The sequence below is a fragment of the Sinocyclocheilus grahami genome, unplaced genomic scaffold (genome assembly GCF_001515645.1).
Source record: "Sinocyclocheilus grahami isolate Dianchi unplaced genomic scaffold, SAMN03320097.WGS_v1.1 scaffold2.1, whole genome shotgun sequence".
NCBI classification, from domain to species: domain Eukaryota; kingdom Metazoa; phylum Chordata; class Actinopteri; order Cypriniformes; family Cyprinidae; genus Sinocyclocheilus; species Sinocyclocheilus grahami.
This window is the reverse complement of record NW_015505181.1, coordinates 1,497,847-1,521,696: the sequence shown is the minus strand read 5'-3', so window position 1 is coordinate 1,521,696 and position 23,850 is coordinate 1,497,847. Positions and strand designations below refer to the sequence as shown.

Below are 23,850 nucleotides of genomic sequence, written 5' to 3'. Positions count from 1 at the left end.
CCCCCCCCCCCCCCCCCAACACTACTATGGACATATATCCGACCATATTCCCTCACTCTAATGACTCAGTCATTTATCTTTGAGTATCTTTATCATTCTGTCTTATTTACACTTTTAAAGAGTTGGATTCCCATGCTAAACATGCATGACGTCAAAAAGGGCTGAATTCCTTGTATGGGCACTTTTTCCGGAAGAGCGCACAAACACATCAACCTGAGCAAGAGCATGCCCATCAATGTGCTTTATTCGGGATACGGAAGTTGTCGGCACCAAAAATACACTAGTGACCATTTTGCACCTTAGCAACCATCCAAAACATCCTAGCAGACATCTATCAACTACCCATCACCCTAGCAACCAACAAGAACACACTAGCAACTACTTTTCAACCTAGCGACCATCCAAAACATTCCAGCAGGCATCTAGAAACTACCCATCACCCTAGCAACCAACAAGAACACACTAGCAACTACTTTTCAACCTAGCGACCATCCAAAACATTCCAGCAGGCATCTAGAAACTACCCATCACCCTAGCAACCAACAAGAACAGACTAGCAACTACTTTACACCCTAGCGACCATCCAAAACATTCTAGCAGGCATCTAGCAACTACCCATCACCCTAGCAACCAACAAGAACACATTAGCAACTACTTTCCACCCTAGTGACCATCCAAAACATTCTAGCAGGCATCTAGCAACTACCCATCACCCTAGCAACCAACAAGAACACACTAGCAACTACTTTCCACCCTAGCGACCATCCAAAACATTCTAGCAGGCATCTAGAAACTACCCATCACCCTAGCAACCATCAAGAACACACTAGCAACTACTTTCCATCTTAGCGACCATCCAAAACATCCTAGCAGACATCTAGCAACTACCCATCACCCTAGCAACCATCAAGAACACACTAGCAACTACTTTCCACCCTAGCAACCATCCAAAACATTCTAGCAGGCATCTAGAAACTACCCATCACCCTAGCAAACGCTCAGAACCCCCATCAACCATAAATCAACCACATAGCAACCCCATCACATTCCCCATGATACCCTAGCAACCACTAAGAACATCCTAGTGACCACTTTACACTGTGGCAACCACCCACCACACTCTAGCATTGTGACAGTCGTTTTTATACAGTCAAGCACCACTTGACTAGTTATATCATAGTTTTGAAGTTAACTGTTTCTGTGCAGCTGAGATAAACAGAGCCCTTAGTGACTCTGGAAAGATTATTATTTAATGTATCTTCCATAGTGTATATCAAATCTCAACTTGATCAATAAGAAATTAATTGTATCCGTCCATGTAGATAAAAGAAGCCTGTGGCATCTGCTGAGGTCAGTCTTACACTTTGCCACAGCGAGGTGTGTCAGAGCTGTCAAATCCACTAAACACACAGCGGTCGTCCCAGTTCTTCTATCCGTGGGCCTCAATTATAAGTGGTCTCACCAGATGGCCTCCATACCGCATCCCCCATTGTGGACAGATATGATAGGGACATGTGCAAATAGGAGGAGGCAGATTACCTGCCCCTCTGAAGGGATTACCTACATATTGATACCCCCTCCTCACCCTGGATTTCAAACCTTCATATCCATCTCTTGCTTTTTTAAATTATGAGTTATGAATATTTTAACTGAACCCTTGAATATTTAAACTAACCCTCTAGATTTCACATTTAATAAGTTGCATTCCAGCTAATCCGCGTTGTGTTTTGTAAGACGTCAGCATTCATTCCTCAGCTATTATCCTTTCTTAAACCTTGGATATAAAGAGCGCACATTCATTCAACACGAAGACAGAGTTTGTATGGAATGTACCATATAAGCTTGTAATGTGTCTGGTTTTTGCTGTACAGAATGACACGTGGCATGCAGTCTAAACAGCACTTCCATTTGCTAACAATTTACCTGCTGCGTTTGTGCTGTTAAAAGAACGTCTTTCTATGCTGTGAGAGCTACACACTCAAATTAAAAGCGACCTTGCGGTGAAAGAGTGAAGGTCAGCCAGAGAGCCAGTTTGTCATCTGTGCTTGCGGGACTCAAATGATTCGTATGAGTGCTGTCTCCACAAAAAGCGCCCACTCAGAGATCATCTGGGAACACCACAGACAGACTTAAAACAATATGCAGTTTATGTTTTGTGCAGGGGTGGAATTATGATTATGGTTATGAATTATAATGTCTACTCATTTAGATTGGCAAGATGGAAATCTAACTGAGTGTTATTTTGTGAATAATGAGTCATAAAATAATTTTTGCTGTCAACACCAGGATTTGAAAATGGAAAAGAAGGCAATACTGTGGGGTGAGACCACTTTGAAAATATGGGATTTAATATCGAATTAAATGAAGAATCAGTAAAAATACGGAAACATTCTTAAATACTGAAATAAAAAACATGAGATTAAATGAAAAAAACTAACTTATTTATTATTATTTATAACTGAAAAGAAATAATTGTTAAAAATACCAAATTAAAAATATTTAAATATTAATATTTAAAATACTCAAAATATGGGATTGAAAATATAATTTAAGAGTTTACATTTTTTCATATTTTTTTTCTTATTTTGCTTAAAATATTTGATTAGTATTATTATTTCAAAAAAATTATATTTTAGATTGTATTCTACTGTTAGGTGCATTGATCACGCAGGTTTTACACATGAGGTTTTACATAAAAGTTTATGGATCTTGAGTTCTGCTGTCAAAAAAAGACAGAAAACCCTGAAAATTCTTTTAAATAATAAATCATTTCCTCAAGAACTTTTTACTAAAATTGTCAGGCTGATAATATAATTTGCAACAACTTTCTTTGCATTAAAATGAAAAACACAAAACAGAGTGATCTCAGACTTTCAGACCTCACTGTATTTCACCTGTATATGTCAGATTTGAGTATTTATTACAGATTTGTGCACTTAAGACATTTAAAACACACCCAGCTACACATTTGACAAGTTAACCCTGAACACCACCGCTGGTATTTCATGATATACAGTGCTCCTGTAAAAGGAACCAGCGTGTTCTGGCTGCTGGTGTTCAACACACTGACAGGTTTTCAGGTTTCAGCTGAGAGTAAAATCCAGCATTAGACCTGACAGTCTTGCTCCCCTACCATAGAAACAGAAACGAGAGGCATGGCACAGCGCTCTTAAGCTTCTCATCTTCCTGTCACATGCAGGTCTGAAAAAGCATATTCAACGCAAAAAAAGTAGAGTAGGGAACTTCCTGGAATCACACTGGCTCACTCACCTTCATTAAACCATAAAGGGAGGAGCAATTATGCTGACAAATGTATCTGTGATGTCATCCTCCAGCACGTTATTAAAAAGATGCTAATTAGATGGAGGACTATGATGAATGGGACGTATGTGTACGTGCCTGTGCATATAAATGTGTGTGTGCGTGTGCTTTCATTCCTTCTGTCATCACTACGAGATGATGCGATCGCAAGCCCCTCCTCTGACCTAAGTCCAGCCAAGATGGTGGCGGCGTGCAATATCACAATTGCCACATCACAGCGACCACATCTCCACCGCCAGCATGCTTGCCAGCAGATGAGTGGGAAGAAAGGTGAGAGGGGGTTGGAGGGATGATAAGAGGGGAAAGAGGGAGTGTTGGGGGATGAATAATTAGACTTGAGTGCTGCCTCCAATGAGCTTGCAGCAGCAGCATCGCACAGCGAACCACAAAGCGATGAGCTCAGTCTTGATCATTGGCTGTTTTCTGAAGCTCACAACAGCAACATTTCCGCTGAGTCTATTTCAATGATAAAGATGGAGCGAATGGCCTCCTAATGTTTGTCCATAGACATAGAATAGGTACATACACGCAAACAGATATAATGCATGACAAAATGAATCATTGATAATAATGATATGACATAGCTTTAAATCATTTTACACCGTATTTGTTGTCTTGGAGGTGAGAGAAAAAGCAAGCATGGTGTTTCAGCTGTTTTCCTAGCAACAGCAATCCTGAGATCGCACACACGTATTCACACTCACATGCAATGACTCATCCCGCAATGAGGACGTCAGAGACAGAGCTATTAAAGGAGGTATCACATACATTCACAGAAAAATACACCAGCTGGGATATATGAATAATGACAGAACATTTTTTGATAAAACATGAGGCACATGATGAATTAAGGTAGGATAGAGTGCAAAAAAAAAAAAACATTATTTAACTTTGTAAATGCTATTATTTTGATTCTTACTTTTGTATCGTTTTCAAGTAATAATACTGAAATTTCAAGATAATTTTACTTGAAGCACAACATTACAAAACAAAAAATTCCAGAGAATATAACTTCATTAAAATTTAAAAAAATGTACCCCATTGGCACATTTTTTCTTGTTCTAAACATGCACTACTGAGAAAAAGGTACAAAAGTTGTCACTGGGGCAGTACCTTTTCAAAATGTATTAATATGTACCATTTAGGTACTAATATACATGTTTTAGAGGTACAAAAGAGTCCCTTTTGAAAAGGTGCCACCCCAGTGACAGCTTTTGTACCTTTTTTTCTGAGAGTGTAAGATTTTTTTAATGTTTTGAAAATCTCTTATGCTCACCAAAACATAGTTTTGAATAATAATTTCAATAAAAATACAGTAAAAACATTGATTGTGAAATATTAATGCAACTTAAAATAACTTATCTATTTTAATATATTATATAAATATATTAATGATTATATCATATCATATTAATATTTACATGTGTTACATGATCCTTCAGAAATCAGTCTAATATGCTGATTTGGTGCACAAGAATCATTTCTTAACATTATCAATATTGAAAACAGTTCAGCATTGCTGCTTAATATTTTTGTGAAAACCGTGATGCATATTTTTCAGAATTCTTTATATGTATTATTATTTTAAATCAAAATCTTTTGTAACTTTATAAAATGTCTTTACTGTCACTTTTGATCAATTTAATACATATTTGTTGAATAAAAGTAGAAATGTACTTAAAAAAAAGGTATTTTTAACAATAGTGTACACTGAACAAAATTAAGAGAGGATCATGTTTAAAACAAGAAAAACAACTGGAAGAAAAATGTAATTCAAACCACATTCTCTGAAAACAGCTCTTATATGAGTTGAAAGGAAGACATTTTCTTTCAAGGTTGGGATATTAAAGCTTGGGGCTTTTGGGTACAAAAGACAAAAACTGTTGGGAAACCTATGCAACTTTGTTTTAAGAAAGTTTAGATATCTCTAAAGGAAAACAAAGCAAATACTTGTGTTTTTTGCAGCAAAAAAAGTGTGGGTGATCCCAGAGCAGCGTATAAATTAGCTGTGAGTGGCTGTCTTCAGGGGGAGGCATCATGGAAACTGATACAGGGAGTTTCCCACTACTTCCCTTCATGTTCTTCAAAGCTAAGGTTACATTTTGAACTGCCAAGAGCTGCCCAGGCCTCGGTGCCTTCATCAAGTGTGAGCTCATAGCACAAAGAAAGAGGAGAAAAGAAAGAGAGAGAGAACAAGAAAAAGGAAGGCAGCAGTAATAAAATAAAAGAGCAGAGGTGGGGAAATGTACCTGTGTCTAATTAATGATGGAGGCTGCAGTGAGTATTGATTGTTTAGACTCACCCAAATGGATCAATGAATACTGGTGGAAAAGGGCTGCTGACAAAGCTTTCTCTCAGGACTATCCTATTGAGTATTGTGCTCAGTGTGGCATGAAACCGTCCATTAAAATGCTTTTTCCTTAATGTAACAGCATTTAATACCCGACTTCAAAGGAACAGTTCACCCAAACATTAAAATTAGTCATCATGTGCTCACCCTCATGTCATGACAAACCCATATGCAGTTATTTTTCTGTTGAACATGAAAGTAAAACAATTTGAATGATCTTTACCCAACTCTTTACAAAATTACCATATATGACTCCAGAAAGAGCTGCATATATATATATATATATATATATATATATATATATATATGCATACAAGGAACTATACGAGGGTGAATAAATAATGTGCATGAACCATCCCTTTAATGCTCAGTCAGTACCCTTGCAATGAAAAGGTTTATGCTGCAAGCTATAAAGTGATGAAATCCTAAAGCTATACAATTTTCAATAAGCTCATCACTCAGACTTTATCACCACTGTCTATTTGGTTTATTAATGTGATTGTTAGTAGTTTCACATAGCCTGCCACAGACTCAATAATTCATGAAGTATTAAACATGCGCATATAAACAACGGATAAATCACGTGGGTGAAACTGGCTCTGGTCCACAAAACACAAAGCTTACACGACAATTCGGTAAAAAGATTCACAGATCGGTCTTCATGAATATCCCTCCTGCCGTCCGGCAGACAGTAAATCTGTCAGACACGTCCTGATGACATCACCACTTTGAAGAGTAATTAGTGCCCACTATCAGGTTTGCTGGCCGAAGCTCAAATCCATCTCCCTCCCCATCTTTCACGTACTCTCTCTCTTTTTCTATTGGAAATATACACAGATGGGCATTGCTCTCTCCCTGACCAAGTCAAACAATACCTTCCAGAACATTGCTGAGCTATGCTTTCTTTGGTAACTGTGAGATTCATTGCTCAACAGTGCAGGTGGAACTGTGTGTTTACTTACGAAGAGACCTAGCAAATGTTCAGACTCTACACTGATATATGTGCATTCATGGTTCCAATTAAACAAGCTGTTTTATGATAATACTAATCATTATGTAATTTATTTTAGTCAAATAATTGCGCCACATCACAGTGCTTCATTTAAACAAACAATAGGTGCCTCATTACAAAAGGAGGAAAGACAAACAGTCATACACACACCTCAAACGGTCTGTAATTACAGTTAGGATTGTCAGAATGAATAAAGCAGGCCTTCACTGCCCTGTCCGAAGCAGAAATCAGTCAAGTGTTAATGGAGGTGAAGGTGCTACAGTAAAATCAGATCAAGGGGAGATCTGGGTAATCTAATCCCTCTGTTGGCAAAAATTCAACTCAGCTTTTATAACTGCTCTACGAGAGAATACTACCATGAGTAGATTCATGGCCATACTAGGTTTTTCCCATATATACACTACCAATCTAAAGTTTGGGGTCAGTAAGATCTCTTGAAGTCTCTTATGCTCACCAAGACGTTGCATTTATTTGATGAAAAGAACACAGACAAACAGCAAGATTATGAAATATTATTACAATTTAAAATAATGGTTTTCTACTTCAACATATTTTAATATATAATTTATTCCTGTGCCAAAACTTTCTGCAGCCATTAAAGTCTTCAGTGTCACATGAGCCTTCAGAAGTCACTGTTATTGTCCTCTTGCATTATTGACAAACAGTATTGTATAAAGCGCTATATAAATAAAGGTGATTTGGTGCTCAAGAAACATTTCATATTTTTATAAATGATGGAAAAATGTGTGCAGTTGTTATTTTATCAGGATGAATAGAACGTTTAAAAGAACGGCATTTATTTGAGATAAAAATCTCTTGTAACATAAATGTTTTTACAGTCACTTTGGTCAATTTATGTGTTCTTGCTGAATAATAACACTGAATATTAAGCTGAGTATTAGGCCAAAACAATGGTGTTGAAGACAAAACTTGAAAGTAAGACTTGAATATACTGTAAATGTGCCTGTCTAAATTGTAGTTCCTTTATCTTTGTTGTCTATTTACAGTAATACCTCTGTGTGTTTACCCTGAAAAGAGGGAAACTCTGGGTTTTTCGTTTCAGAATCCTTTATTTTTGTTGTCTATTTACAGTAATACCTCTGTGTGTTTACCCTGAAAAGAGGGAAACTCTGGGTTTTTCGTTTCAGAATCCTTTATTTTTGTTGTCTATTTACAGTAATACCTCTGTGTGTTTACCCTGAAAAGAGGGAAACTCTGGGTTTTTCGTTTCAGAATGAGTGGTATGTCAAACCCGAGAAAGCAGGGTAAGTCAACTCCGAGTTCAAGTTTCAACTCAGAGGTGGTTGAACCTCTTTATTGAAACGGGCCCCTGTTTGAAGTCGACAGAGTCAGCAATGTCAATACTGAGAAAAATCAAGTTAAAGGTTCCAAAGAAAAATCACCTAATCTTTTCCTCCACTTCTTTTCTCATTACTAATTACTATATTAATAATCACAATATAGCTATTTTTTATTTTATCTTTGTTATTAAAAACTTAGAACAAAGATGCAAATAAACATTAGAACAAATATAAGAAAGACAAATTAAATAGTGCATTACTTTTTTCATCTTACATCAAAACAGAAGCATTCAAGTAAGAAAAATAAATAGGCTAATCAAATGTAAAAATCACTTTGTATTCATTACCAATAAACGGATTATTAAAACTACAAAAGCAGTTCAATCAAGAGCAGCGAGTGATTCCCTCTTTTCTTTTATTGTTAGATTAACATTAATGCGACAGACGGCTTATATATTAATACCTACTGTAAGCACGGATCTAATATAATGTTACACATCAGAATTTTTTCCCCAACAGTTTACCAAATGTTCACTTAAGACATAACGAATTATGTTTGCGTGAATAGACAGATATTTTGAAATTCTGTGTACATGTATATCGGGATCACGCATCTTTATGTGCACACTTCGGATGTGTCAGTCATCGATTGTTTTGTTTACATCAGCATGGTTTTGAACATCACATTTCACTGGTTCAGACTCATGCCATCAAGATTTCGCTATGAATATTCACAAAACTGGAATGCTGCGCTTTACAACTACAAGAAACTTGCGCTCACCAAAAAGGATTAATTAGCCTGTGCGCATTCCAACACATTTTGCAATACAGCACGGGTCACATTTACAGTATTATCCTATTAGATCAAAGCAAGTTAAACATTATTGTCTGTAATTCAACTATCAACAAAAAAAATCTGGACACAAGCAACATTTTACCTAATTTAATTTAAAAAAAATGCATTAATAAAAATAACTGTAAAATAAATGTAAAATACAAAAAATGTAAAATAAAAATAGAAATAAAACATTAAAAAAACTTACCTTACATTATGATACATAATATTGTAAGAAAAAGTCGAAAAAGAAAGATTAAGCAAAAATGTAACAGATTTGTGTTGGTAAAATGTTCTCATTAGTCCTCTTTGTAACCTCTTATGAGTTGCAGGATCCTTCCACTTAACCAGGGTTCATCAAGGACCTTGTACACTCTTGAGACAAGAGATTAAGTAAATGTAAAATACAAAAAATGTAAAATAAAAATAGAAATAAAACATTAAAAAAACTTACCTTACATCATGATACATAATATTGTAAGAAAAAGTCGAAAAAGAAATATTAAGCAAAAATGTAACAGATTTGTGTTGGTAAAATGTTCTCATTAGTCCTCTTTGTAACCTCTTATGAGTTGCAGGATCCTTCCACTTAACCAGGGTTCATCAAGGACCTTGTACACTCTTGAGACAAGAGATTAATAATGAGGCCATATCCTTTTAAGGAACACAGGGGAGTTAGCAAATCCCCCAACCACAAGACATGGCTTAAGACTGAGACTGGGGTTAAGGCAAAAAATGTAAGTACACACACCACAACTTCATATAAAGAATGCGTCCTTTGACCTGCATCTCAGACAGACAAACACAATTGCATGGGGTGTCTGAAGTGCACATACAGAGCTCAGCAAGCTAGTTAATACTGGATTTAAATTAGATTTGTAAACCTGAAACATATTGCCACAAAGGCAAGCAATCAATAAAAAACAATTCAGTTTGATCAAGCAATATTGTTGGGAAGTGCATAGTTCCTGTTCCCCAAGGTGACAGCTATGTGGTTGAGTGCAGTTTTTAAAATGCATTTGGGACCGAATGTAGTAAAGCAATGGTTTATTGAGTTTATAAAATATCCCATTCCTTCCAAACTTTGATTGTAAGTAACTGCCCACTGTTGTTTTCAGAAAAAACATTTTCATCTACAAGTCTGATGCTTGTAGTACTTGTAATCAGTAGGGGAGACCAGGGGCAATTGTAGCACACTTAATTCCTCCAATCAGAAACAGGCTACAGTGATGACACTTAATTTGCACATGCTCAGTAGGATTCTCTCTCTGCCTGTGAAAAAGGAGCACAATCATTTCACCTCAGCAGAAGTTTTTAACCAAATACTGATTTTGAGGTATGAAAGTTATTTTTTGGATGTACAGTATTTTTTCTTCTTCTGCTGTCTAAAGTTTAGGTGACTGCGAATTTAAACTTACATTTTATCTCTAGGTTATTGATACAGATTTAACATGAACAACTTATATATAACCACGCTAATATAGGCGTGGCTAGCTAGTAGACGAGATTTTATCATGGCTGCAACATCGGGGGCAATTGTGAGCCACATGGCCCAGTGTAGGCACCTTGTTTGTTTGTGTTGACATTCTTTTCTGTTAGAAAATTAACATATTGAAATGCAAAACTACATTTAAAAATTATTAGTGTTAAACATTAAACAATGTGTTGCTTTTAAATCTTTAAAAAAAATAAAATGAATATTATCTCCACATGATGTCATTGAGTTGACATGTTAATATGTCTATCTTGTATCATTTCATTAAAGTTTGGTTAAAGACTGTTCTTGACTCATCAGCTGATTAATGTATTTGAGTAAAATATATTTAAATAATATTATAATAATATTTAAATATATTTATAATATATGAAATATAATATTTAAATATTTGTAATATTTAAATAATTAAAATCTAGTTACCAATAGAGTAGTTGCCTAGTCTTCTGCAAAAATAGAAATAGACTAGTGTTACACATTGAAAGATGTGTTGCTTTTAAATGTTTTTTAAAATGAAAATGAATATTATCACATGATCTCATTGAGTTATTCTGTTAACTTGTACCATTTCATTAAAGTTTGGTCAAAGACTGTTCATGACTCATCAGCTGATTTTTATATGTATTTGAGTAAAATCTATTTAAATTATATATATATATATAATATTAAATATTATATTAAAATATTTTTAAATAATTAAAATCTAGTTACCACTAGAATAGTTGCCAGGTCTTCTGCAAAAATAGAAATAGACTTTTGCTTTTTGAATGCATATGTTGCCTGACATCTAAAATAATTTGAACCATATACAAAAAAAAAAAAAAATCTTAAGTAACATTATTAGATACTACAGCAGTAAAGTGATTACTTTGAGGTAGGCTTTTATTTCAGATACAGTGGGTTAATATTAGGGGTGTGCACAAATAGTCTAACAAGTGAATATTCTATCTGTAATTATTATTTGAAAAATAAAAACACTAATCAAATTTAACTAGTTGCTTTGCTGACCGTAAATGCAGGGAATCCATGATAAATCCTAAGCACGCAAACAAAAAATTAGTTATAACTAAATGCACTAGGTGGCGCTGTGGAGCGTGTTAACAAGTTGGTTGTATTTGATCACAGAATGTCATTGTCTGCCTTACGAAGTTTGGAATTACTTTGATCAAAATGATCTTACTAAATGTAATTACTTTTGATCAAATGCAGGTAAGCGCAGCTGTACCCTGTAGGGGTGTGCATCTCATGACTGAGGCTGATACGATACGCATCTCGATGCATAGCCAACGATACGATACATTAAAGATACATATGAAGCAGCTACCGATGCGATGCGATACGATTCACACCTGTTACGATGCAGTGCGATTTCGATTCGATTCAACACAATGCGATTCGATGCAATACAATGCAATGGAGAAAATACGATCACTTTTAATGCCTCGAGGCCTGTTTCATAAAACAAGTTAACCAAATAAGCCAGGCTTATTTCAGTTAGTCTGACTCATTGTCAAATGATTTGGTTCCATAAAGCAAATTTAGCATAGGCCTAGATCAAGCTTAGTCACTGTGGCAACTTATGCTGGGAAACTAACCTTGTCTAAAGCGGGCTAACTGTCAGGCTAAGTTAAGCTCCTCTACTGACCAATAGGAGCACAATGATATTACCACTGTCTCACATACAATTATTTTACTTTTTTTTCTTTTTTATTTACAGTTTCTAGCCATGCAACCTTTCTCTCTGGTTTTATTACAGCTCAACCTTTTATAGTTTGCAGAACAGATAGCAGAACATTAGAACATTACAATCTAAAATAGCTCTTTAAAGCATTAAAATAACTAAATTAAAAGTTAAAACCACTGAATTAAAAATGAAAATAAAGAAAGAAAATGACTAAATTTTAACTGCTATAAGAAACACACATGAACTCATTTGAGCTTATAGTAATTAGTACTGTAGACTACTAGCTTACATTTGAGTTACCTATTACAATAGTCAACTTACAGTTACTGCTGTCATAAAAATACACTTTATATGTAGGTTTAAAATTGTACAAAAGACACATTTAATGTCCAAAAACAATTTTTTTTAGCAAAATATATATTTTACTCAGAATTATTGCGCTCCTATTCGATTGCGCTCTGTCTGTTTAGTGTGCATGCGCGCGTCAGCCTCGCCTACTCCTGACAGCAACATGGATATGTTTGCATGACTTTCTAACATTTACAGATGAAAAATATGGATGGAAAACACAACATCTCAAATGCATTAAACAGCACAGATATATTCGCTGTTTGACATGGTGGCTTGATTTGATCCATGATCGACATTAAGGTCTGTTTAAGAATAAGTGTGCACAAATTAGTGAGATTGTGTGAATTTAATTTGTCGTTAATGGAACCGCTTTAGCCCCGATTGATTTGTTAGGTTATTTCAAGCCAGGTTTTGGACTTTAATCCCAGTTTTTCCTCGGGTCTCCGTGGTGTTGTGATGCTGATGCGTCATATTCACGCAGCAGCAGCGGTGATGAGAGAGCGCGCTTGAGAAACAGTTTAGAGAGGAGAAATCAATCTACATATAAAATATTGGTCACAGATTATTGGTAACTTTCTAAATAATACAAGTATAGCACATCCACTAGTAATAATATATAAATGAATCAGTTTTTACCAATGCAAATATGTTAGAAACGATGCATCGAGCGAATCGGGGAATCTTCCCATCCCTAGTACCCTGAGTGAGCCGAGAATAGAGCTTATCTGATAATGAAATTATTTTGAGACATTTGTTTCCTTTAAAGGGTTAGTTCACCCAAAAATAAAAATTCTGTCATTAATTACTCACGCTCATGTCGCTCTAAACCCGTAAGACCTTCGTTCATCTTCGGAACACAAATTAAGATATTTTTATGAATTCTAAGAGCTCTCTGACCCTCCCATAGACAGCCATGTAATTACCATGATCAAGGTCCAGAGACGTAGCAAGGAGATCGGTAAAATAATCCATGTGGCATCAGGTGTTCAACTGTAATTTTACGAAGCTACGAGAATACTTTTTGTACTCAAAGAAAACAAAAATAACAACTTTATTCAACAATTCGTCTCCTCCGCGTCACCCTGGTGCCATTTTGGAGAGTATCCACTGAACGTAAACAGCGTATGCTATTCTGTGTCAGCTGTGTCACGCTGAAAGTCTTATCACTTTCTGACATGTCAAGAGTCCAATCGAGAATCCATCAAATTCTGACAGCAGCTTTTATATTTGGGTGGAGAGCAGAGCATTTGTCCTGAAAATTTGCGGGTGTGAGTTCAGTTACAGAATGCAGTTGTGGCACCTGTAAATAACCGTACTGTGTTTGAACGTAACCATATTAAGGACTCAAATACAGGACTGACAACCGTATTCTGCTGTTGCTTGAACGTGACCTTAGTCTCATATTTATGATCAAAAATTATTGTGTATTTTAAGTTGTTTCCACTGTTATTAAGAAAAATGTGAAAAAGTGAAAAAAGTGCAAAGTGAGCTTTAGCTTCCACTCTCTGCTAAATCACTTGGATATGTGGCTAACAGCGCACATTTATCTAGTTCGAACATTTAAACTAACATTGTAATATGCTTGAAGTGTTTAATATCTATAGATTTTATGGTAACACTTTACAATAAGGTTCATTAGTTAACTACTTTAGTTAACATGAACTAAGCATGAACACTTCTACAGCATTTATTAATCTTAGCTAATGTTAATTTCAACATTTACTAATGCATTATTAAAATCAAAAGATGTGCTTGTTAACATTAATTAATGCACTGTGCATTAACATATTTTGATTAACTAACATTAACAAAGATTAATAAATACTGTAATAAATGTATTGTTCATTGTTTGTTCATGTTAGTTAATACATTAACTAACATAAACTAAATGGAACCTTATTGTAAAGTGTTACTAATTTTGTTTTAGGCAAGTTGTGTTGATTTGAGAAGGCTAAATTGATCAAACGTCATCAACTCATTGTCTGGCGTCACTTTAAAAAAAAAACTGAATTTAACAAACAAAAAAATGTTCCAAACATTTTTCTAAACTAATTTAAAGCAATGTGAAGAAATATAACCACTTTGCCATTTAAAACAAAACGTAACTATTTTAATGGCTGCAACAGCAGCTGTGTTATGGTGAAGAGAGAGAGAGAGAGAGAGAGAGAGAGAGAGAGAGAGAGACATGGGCTACAGTCGGACTCAGTCCAAGAATTCTGATAAGCTGTCGGACAAGGGCCGGGCTAGGGCCTAGATTTGAGGCCCGTGCAGGGCTCTAGCACTAACTGTTAACATTAAAAACTGGTGATTTATTATGAAATAATCAATTTTGAATACTAGAATAAATTATAGTTATGCTTCATTTATTAATTTTATCCAAATCTCACACATAATATATGTTTCCAGAGCTCTTTATGCTGTGGTGGGTTTTATGTAAACACATCTATAATAATTCACAGATAAGAATAGGAAATGTGCCCTGGTATTTGGTTAAAAAAGATTCAAATACACCCACGGCCTCAATAATTTTTTCACATAATTTCCTCCGTGCGCTTACACAAAGCATTATCACTCCAGAGCCGAGGCCAAATAGCAAAATAATTTGACTGCAGTTTAAAAGCACAACTTAAAGGGGTCATATGACGTTGCTAAAAAGAATATTATGTTGTGTATTTGGTGTAATGCAATGTGTTTATGCGTTTTAAGGTTAAAAAAAACACATTATTTTCTATATAATGTACATTATTGTTTCTCCTCTATGCCCCGCCTTTCTGAAACGCATCGATTTTTACAAAGCTCATCGTTCTAAAAAAGCTAGGTGTGCTCTGATTGGCCAGCTATCCAGTGCGTTGTGATTGGCCGAATACCTCAGGCGTGTGACGGAAATGTTACGCCCCTTAACATACTGTGATGCCGTCTCCCAGCAGGACGAGACTCAGTCCAGCTGCTCTGCTCATGCACATCCCATCATCGGTTCTCTTTTAGCAGTTCAGTCAATGTACTGTTAGGAGTAACTGAATAACTCGGGATATTGGTTTATTTCGCATCAGAGGGAGTGTCAGGCACGTTTATAAACCCGAGTAACTTAAGTAATTTGTGGACTTGCAAAGTTGGAACTGCCCAACTTTATAGAAACAGCCTTTGTGCCACAGACGCATTAGGCTACTGGTTCAGGAAACAGTTCTCATCCATCCTCTATAAAATGCGCAGCACACATCTGAATATTTGGGTTAAACTGTTCTGGAACAGTGTTGTAAATACAACTTAACCACTGATTTCTGGTCGTGTCCTCTTTTGGAAGGCCAAACAAAGTAGTTTTGCTTTCACAACGAAACACACAGCGACTCCACAACATGACAGCGGCGACAACAGCGAGTTGCTTTGTTAAAAGTTGCGCCTTCTTTCTTTGCGTGAACATGTGAGCGGGGTTATGCAAATCTTCCCACATCGTAACATAGACATGAGGGGGCGTGTTAGAATGAGACGTTTTAGGTAGGTGTAATTGACTCATAACTTTTATAAAGAATAACTCTTTGGATTTGAAACTTTAGTCTTTGCAACTTTACAGATCTTCTTCATGCACCAAGAGCTTGTAACACTTCATAGAGAAAGAAAAAATTGAAATCGCAACATATGACCCCTTTAAAAAGTCAATACTAGAAATAATACAATTCCAAGTTAACTAAGGATTATGAGAATTTGTTTGTTTAAAAAAAACGCTAAGCTCAATGAATCATGTGAATATAAGCACACAAGACATCACTTACAAAATATTTACCACTGTAGCTGCCAAAATCCTGTAGTTTACTACTGTTATTGTTACTACTGTGGAACCATAACACATTAAAATGGGATCTCCTTCAAACAGTGTACAAAGCTTTCTGAAATTTTGATTTAATGACAGTGGTGGCTAATAAGAAGTTTTCACAGTTTTATTATATTAACAACAACTGCAGTAACTACAAGATTCTGAGAAAAACTATGATTACCATGGTCAATTTTTTTCATGCAGGTTATAGTGCGGTAAGTGATTTGCAGAAATGTACCACCCGATTCTATTTACAAACTAATGTTAAGACTAATGTTCCCTGGGTGATGACATCTATATCAAACTGAGCTAATTCTGGAAACAAGTGCTAATTAAAAGTTTCTATTCCCTAAGCATGAATAAATTCACACATATAGATGCATTTTTAGTTTGAACAAACTTTTTCATTCAGTTACTTGCAATTCTGGACACAGTGTTATGCTAAGTAATTAACATGCTCTCAGTGTGAAGCACAAATCAAAACAGGATTTCAATCAGCTATCAGAGGGAGTCTGTTGGGAAATAATGCAATGAAAACTAATTTAAAGTTGTGCAAAAACAACTAGTTGGTGGGTTGCCTGAATGACTAGTCTGCTAAGGAATCGCTGTATAATTAGGCTGGTTTCGGGTTCACCTTACCCTGAACAGACAAGTTTCTCAGGGGATATTTACAAAAGATTTAAGATTCCATCTTAAAAACGAAATGTTCATAAGGTCAAAAAATAAATAATTTCAAATAAAACTAAATATTTCAGTCAGTGCATGACTGTAGCAGCAATGTTTTAAAGGGCATAAATTTAAAGACAAATTGGTAAATTCATGCTTTCAGCACATTTGAGATCAGTATTGTCATGTCATTTCACAGTAGAAGGGGCTTAGAACTCAGTAAGGAAATCTGGAAAAAGTCAAACTGCTCCATGGGCAAGTGACATGGCAGTGTAGATCACTCACAAGCCAATCAGATTGGTCTTGGTCCATACAGCAGTAGTCTTATTTGAGCACAACTTAAAGGGGTCATATGACGTTGCTAAAAAGAATATTATGTTGTGTATTTGGTGTAATGCAATGTGTTTATGCGTTTTAAGGTTAAAAAAAACACATTATTTTCTATATAATGTACATTATTGTTTCTCCTCTATGCCCCGCCTTTCTGAAACGCATCGATTTTTACAAAGCTCATCGTTCTAAAAAAGCTAGGTGTGCTCTGATTGGCCAGCTATCCAGTGCGTTGTGATTGGCCGAATACCTCAGGCGTGTGACGGAAATGTTACGCCCCTTAACATACTGTGATGCCGTCTCCCAGCAGGACGAGACTCAGTCCAGCTGCTCTGCTCATGCACATCCCATCATCGGTTCTCTTTTAGCAGTTCAGTCAATGTACTGTTAGGAGTAACTGAATAACTCGGGATATTGGTTTATTTCGCATCAGAGGGAGTGTCAGGCACGTTTATAAACCCGAGTAACTTAAGTAATTTGTGGACTTGCAAAGTTGGAACTGCCCAACTTTATAGAAACAGCCTTTGTGCCACAGACGCATTAGGCTACTGGTTCAGGAAACAGTTCTCATCCATCCTCTATAAAATGCGCAGCACACATCTGAATATTTGGGTTAAACTGTTCTGGAACAGTGTTGTAAATACAACTTAACCACTGATTTCTGGTCGTGTCCTCTTTTGGAAGGCCAAACAAAGTAGTTTTGCTTTCACAACGAAACACACAGCGACTCCACAACATGACAGCGGCGACAACAGCGAGTTGCTTTGTTAAAAGTTGCGCCTTCTTTCTTTGCGTGAACATGTGAGCGGGGTTATGCAAATCTTCCCACATCGTAACATAGACATGAGGGGGCGTGTTAGAATGAGACGTTTTAGGTAGGTGTAATTGACTCATAACTTTTATAAAGAATAACTCTTTGGATTTGAAACTTTAGTCTTTGCAACTTTACAGATCTTCTTCATGCACCAAGAGCTTGTAACACTTCATAGAGAAAGAAAAAATTGAAATCGCAACATATGACCCCTTTAAAAAGTCAATACTAGAAATAATACAATTCCAAGTTAACTAAGGATTATGAGAATTTGTTTGTTTAAAAAAAACGCTAAGCTCAATGAATCATGTGAATATAAGCACACAAGACATCACTTACAAAATATTTACCACTGTAGCTGCCAAAATCCTGTAGTTTACTACTGTTATTGTTACTACTGTGGAACCATAACACATTAAAATGGGATCTCCTTCAAACAGTGTACAAAGCTTTCTGAAAATTTGATTTAATGACAGTGGTGGCTAATAAGAAGTTTTCACAGTTTTATTATATTAACAACAACTGCAGTAACTACAAGATTCTGAGAAAAACTATGATTACCATGGTCAATTTTTTTCATGCAGGTTATAGTGCGGTAAGTGATTTGCAGAAATGTACCACCCGATTCTATTTACAAACTAATGTTAAGACTAATGTTCCCTGGGTGATGACATCTATATCAAACTGAGCTAATTCTGGAAACAAGTGCTAATTAAAAGTTTCTATTCCCTAAGCATGAATAAATTCACACATATAGATGCATTTTTAGTTTGAACAAACTTTTTCATTCAGTTACTTGCAATTCTGGACACAGTGTTATGCTAAGTAATTAACATGCTCTCAGTGTGAAGCACAAATCAAAACAGGATTTCAATCAGCTATCAGAGGGAGTCTGTTGGGAAATAATGCAATGAAAACTAATTTAAAGTTGTGCAAAAACAACTAGTTGGTGGGTTGCCTGAATGACTAGTCTGCTAAGGAATCGCTGTATAATTAGGCTGGTTTCGGGTTCACCTTACCCTGAACAGACAAGTTTCTCAGGGGATATTTACAAAAGATTTAAGATTCCATCTTAAAAACGAAATGTTCATAAGGTCAAAAAACAGAACAAGAAGCAACAAAATGGCTAAATATTTCAGTCAGTGCATGACTGTAGCAGCAATGTTTTAAAGGGCATAAATTTAAAGACAAATTGGTAAATTCATGCTTTCAGCACATTTGAGATCAGTATTGTCATGTCATTTCACAGTAGAAGGGGCTTAGAACTCAGTAAGGAAATCCGGAAAAAGTCAAACTGCTCCATGGGCAAGTGACATGGCAGTGTAGATCACTCACAAGCCAATCAGATTGGTCTTGGTCCATACAGCAGTAGTCTTATTTGTGCACCTGTTCCTGTGTCAGGTCAGAGAAGAACTACGCCAAGCTACAACAGGTGCCACTCCTAGATAAACCACTGTAGTAAGACTGCAGTGGAACATGAGAGATGATGACACACCTGAACTCAAACTTTAGTTTTTACTGCGTAAGGACGTGCATGTCCACATTTCACTTGAGATGTGTTGATAAGACTGCAATGCGTGTCAAACACCTTGTGGGTGAGGGAATTCAGACACGTACGATACATTGAAATTATACATTCCTGACACTCCTGAAGCCTCAAGCAGCGCTTCAAACAACCTGAATGTGCCTCATTTTTTCCCCACTGACAAATCCTTATTGAAGGATGAGATGTAGTTGCTTGCACACAATCACACCAGCTGAAGAGAGGTGTTCCCAGAACATTTCTGAACATAATTCCACCTCCAATTCTTTCCTCGCATACATCCTCTTGGCTGAGGGCTTAGCAGGCTGCAATCTTACAAAAAACAGGACATCTTGTGCTAACACTAGATCATTTCAAATCAAAACAAATTCCCAACAATACCTCTTAAGTCTTGCCGACCACGGAGCCTCAGGGAATGCTGGTCTTTCCACTGTTACTGTCAGCGCACATTTACTTAGGTGTAAGAGAACTGACCACCTGTGTGGTTGTCAAGAGATGCAATCCTCTCATGGCATGATAGGACAAACAAAAAGTTTAGCAGGTACTGGTATAGCACAGGGGTGTTCCAATCCTATTCCTGCAGAGCCAATATCCTGCAGTGTTTAGCTCCAATCCTAATCAAACACAACACACCTGAGTCAGCAAATCAAGGTCTTCAGGATTACTAGAAACTTCTAGTCAAGTGTGTTTTGGGTAGGTTAAATCTAAACTCTGCAAGACAATGACCCTCCAGGAACAGGACTGGACATTCCTAGCATAGCATTCTGAACCTTGCAAGTTGTTGAACTTTGATCTCTGGGGTTCTTCTCAGGTCTCAGCCAAAACGCCCTTCATGGCACACACTGATTAGAAACGTCAAGTCTTTGTACTATGCTTAATTAAGGTTATCATTCACGTCTGCAAGCAAACGCCACCTTTACACAAATTTACCATCTGGGAACAATAAAGGAAAGGAAAATATCCATTCCCACTTTGTTCACTAATCCCTGCAGCCAGACATTTCATTGATGATATATCTTTAGTAAACATAGAGGTAAGCCATTACTGATAATGTTTTACAAACAGGTGAAGGGTTATGGATGGGAGGTGGCTCTTAAACCTGATAATCTTCTTGGCATGAAACACTAGAAACTCATTGTGAGTGTGCAATTTCTACCAGGTTCAAGATGAAGATCTTAAGCCGGTACTTATGTTTTGAAGCATGCTAGCTGGTCCAAGCTAATTATTAGTTGGTCCAGGCTGGTTGACCAGACACCAAGACACCTAATGACCAATTTACACCCATTATCCTGTTCCAAAACAGCTACCAGCTTAAAATTGATTTTCAAGCATAGACTGCTGAAGGGAGTGTCCATGCAAACAAAATCATCTCAGGTCATCACAGTAAAAGAAAAGCAATTTAAAAAAGCTATTCAGGTGATAAAACGCTTGAGGTAGCATACAAAAACACAATAGGCTGAGCAAATAAACTATACTGGTATGGGGCACATTCAGAATTCAACTGGTTATCCAATAACATCAAATATGACCAATGCTAAGTTTATGCATGAATGAAATGTAAAGGAACTCTCGGAAGAAAAATGTAAACTTCACATGATCTAGATAAAGAAAATCCCATGTACCCTCATGCTGTAAAATCATAAAATCTTTGTTGTGGTTCTATAGTCCTGGCTTCTGGATCCTACAGAAGCCCCACACCCCCAACTTTTCATGTATTCACACACTTTCATAAACACATGGTTTCCTCTTGCTTCCTATCCAGACATAGTCCAAACAGCCTAGAACAAAGCCTATGCACATAAACCAGTATTACCAAAACTTCAGATGACCTACCTCACTACGCCTTCCTCCTGCGTGTCCTCTTTCATTCTTCTCTCAAGTCCCTAATCGGTATATTGTTCTCTACTGTTCCTTTTGCCTTCGTTTTTATCCTCTCTAACTTTCTCTCAACTCTCACTTTGTCCTTCTCCACACTATACCTCTCTTTTTGTGTCGGCTGTTGAACCAGAGCTAGGGTCCAGAGGCCAGAATGAGTGGAATTTAAACAAGAAAAACAGAAACAATCACTTCTTTGCGGGTAATATCTTTTCTTATTCCTTCAGCTGAACTCGCGCTCACATATGGATTACATTCCCAGGGAGGCAGCCAGCTGGATTTAAGCACAGTGGCTTTCTCTTTCTCGCTCTCCTTTGCTCTCACTCCCTCTCTTGTTCTCCCCTACAAATCCCCCCACAGCACAGCCCCTGCATGCTCCCTCATTTCTTCAGTTCTGTTTCTACTCTAATCATTAACTCTGATTGGAGCGGTGGTCTATCCTTTAACCCTTTCAGTGGCCTCCTGCCACTCATTCCTCATGGGTTAACAAAACAAAGACTGTTCTTACTCCTGGATTACTTTGTACTATCAACCGGATGGTGGAAGTGAATATGAGGGCCACTGATTCAGTGCTAATGGGCTGCAGAATGTTATATAACATGATGAAGTAGGACAATCCATCTGAGGTTTGGATGGACTATGTCGTACTAGGGCTTCCCAGCAATCCGTTGTCAGGGGTTTGTGGGAGCGTAATCATGTCCTGTCCAAACTCTTCATACTCAGACTGTCTGCTAAAGGTTGAAGGGAGCGGGTGATTAGACATGCTAACGTTAACGATATTACAGGGTGAGTATAGTTGCACCACTTTAGCAGTATTTCAGTGCCCAAACTTGGGTCTTATTCAAGACTTTTTAAATGTGCCGAAATTGTGCAGCATACAGTGTGTAAATTAAGTAATTGCCATTATTTAGGCTTAAACATGCCTTCTAGGAAAATATTTAAGTTATTGAGAATATCTTATTCTCAAAACTCAGCACTGGTTGGTGCAGTTAACATTGCACTGAACAGCAGTAAACACAACACTATTTGCTTGGTGACGGTAAACAAATTAACGTTGCACTAAACTGCAATAAACTCATTGCTATTTGCCTGGTGCAATTAATGCTGCACTAAATGACAGTAAACTACATTTATTTAAAAGCTGCTCTATCTGACTTCTCCAATTAACAATGCACTGAACTACAGTAAGCACAACACTATTTGCCTGGTGAAAATGTTACACTAAACAACAGCAATGCTAGTTGCCTGGTAAAACGTTTCAGCTATATTTAAACCATTATTACCTGATTTACAGAATTTCTTTAGTTTATCCAGCCCTTGTTAAAGGGATAGTTCACTAATAAAAACTAAAAGTCTGTCAATATCAATTTGCTCTATGATCGTTCCAAGCCTTTGACTTTTTCTTCTGTGGAACACACAAAGAAGAGTTTTGCAGAAAATTTGAAAATTAGAATTAGGATTACAAAATCATTCTTAGTGACTTTGCCTTAATTTTTACTAAGGCGCTTTTGCTTGATGGGTTTTAGCCTCTTTTTCAATGAGTTCTTTGCAGTCATAGTAGTAGGTCAGTGATAATGAAAGAAAACAATGTTTGTGGACACCCCTAGGAATTATTAGTAATGTTTGGCCACACACCTAAAAATCATTATAGTAATGAGTTTTCTGGCCTGCAATGTTCATAATCCTACAGTGGTTATTTAATCAATTTGTAATTATTAGATCAGAATGGGCTGACTTGTACATAACAGGATGTAATGTTCCTGAGAATTGCTACATAACTACAAGCCATTAGTTGCTACAATTTATACGCTAATGTGTCTGTGTGGAGTTTTGCCAATAAGCATTCTGGCCTTTCAAGTATTCCAAGGTCACAGTTTATTTACAACCATGCAGATCGCTATATTAGCAAATGTTACAATTTTATCAGTCTTCTGTTTGTTTATCAGCTGTGTACAAAAACTCTACAAAGTTTCTCTGTACTCCCCTACTCCTCACATACTCAGTGCTAGTTAAAGTAAAAATTCACAGAAAAATGTATATTCATTATTTACTCACCCTCACCTGTCTTATGGACTACTTTATGGTATTTTTAATTACTTTTTAGGTTTGACAGCCCCTGGTCACTATTTACTTTCATTATATGGAAAATAGAATCGTGAACATCCTGCCTAATACCTAATATGTCTAAAATCATTCGGATTTGGAACATCATGAGAATGTGTAAATAATGACAAAATATTAAATTCACTTTCAGTCCATCTCTGTTTCCTAGCAGTGGTTGCAATTTTCACATACAAGGCCTCTGACCCAGCTCTTCATTCCCAAAACAAACTTCTAATGAAGACTGTCCTCATGACTCATCATGGCGTCTGATGGCCATGCATGTCCTATTAGTGCTTGCAATGTGGCCACTTGTTTTCCAGAATGCTCAGGCTAATATACGGACAAGGCTCTCACAGTGTCCATGC

At 36.6% G+C, this 23,850-nt stretch overlaps 1 protein-coding gene across 1 annotated transcript in view; it reads right to left on the bottom strand.

Moving 5' to 3' along the window:
* The window catches only part of LOC107553145 (pleckstrin homology domain-containing family A member 6-like), a 66,404-nt gene extending 44,743 nt beyond the window's left edge, over positions 1 to 21,661 (bottom strand). Inside the window, exon 1 of the mRNA XM_016235307.1 lies at positions 21,341 to 21,661. Coding sequence (XP_016090793.1) covers positions 21,341 to 21,375 — 35 coding nt within the window. The 5' untranslated portion in view covers positions 21,376 to 21,661. The remainder of the gene's footprint in view (positions 1 to 21,340) is intronic.
* Positions 21,662 to 23,850: the final 2,189 nt, after the last annotated feature.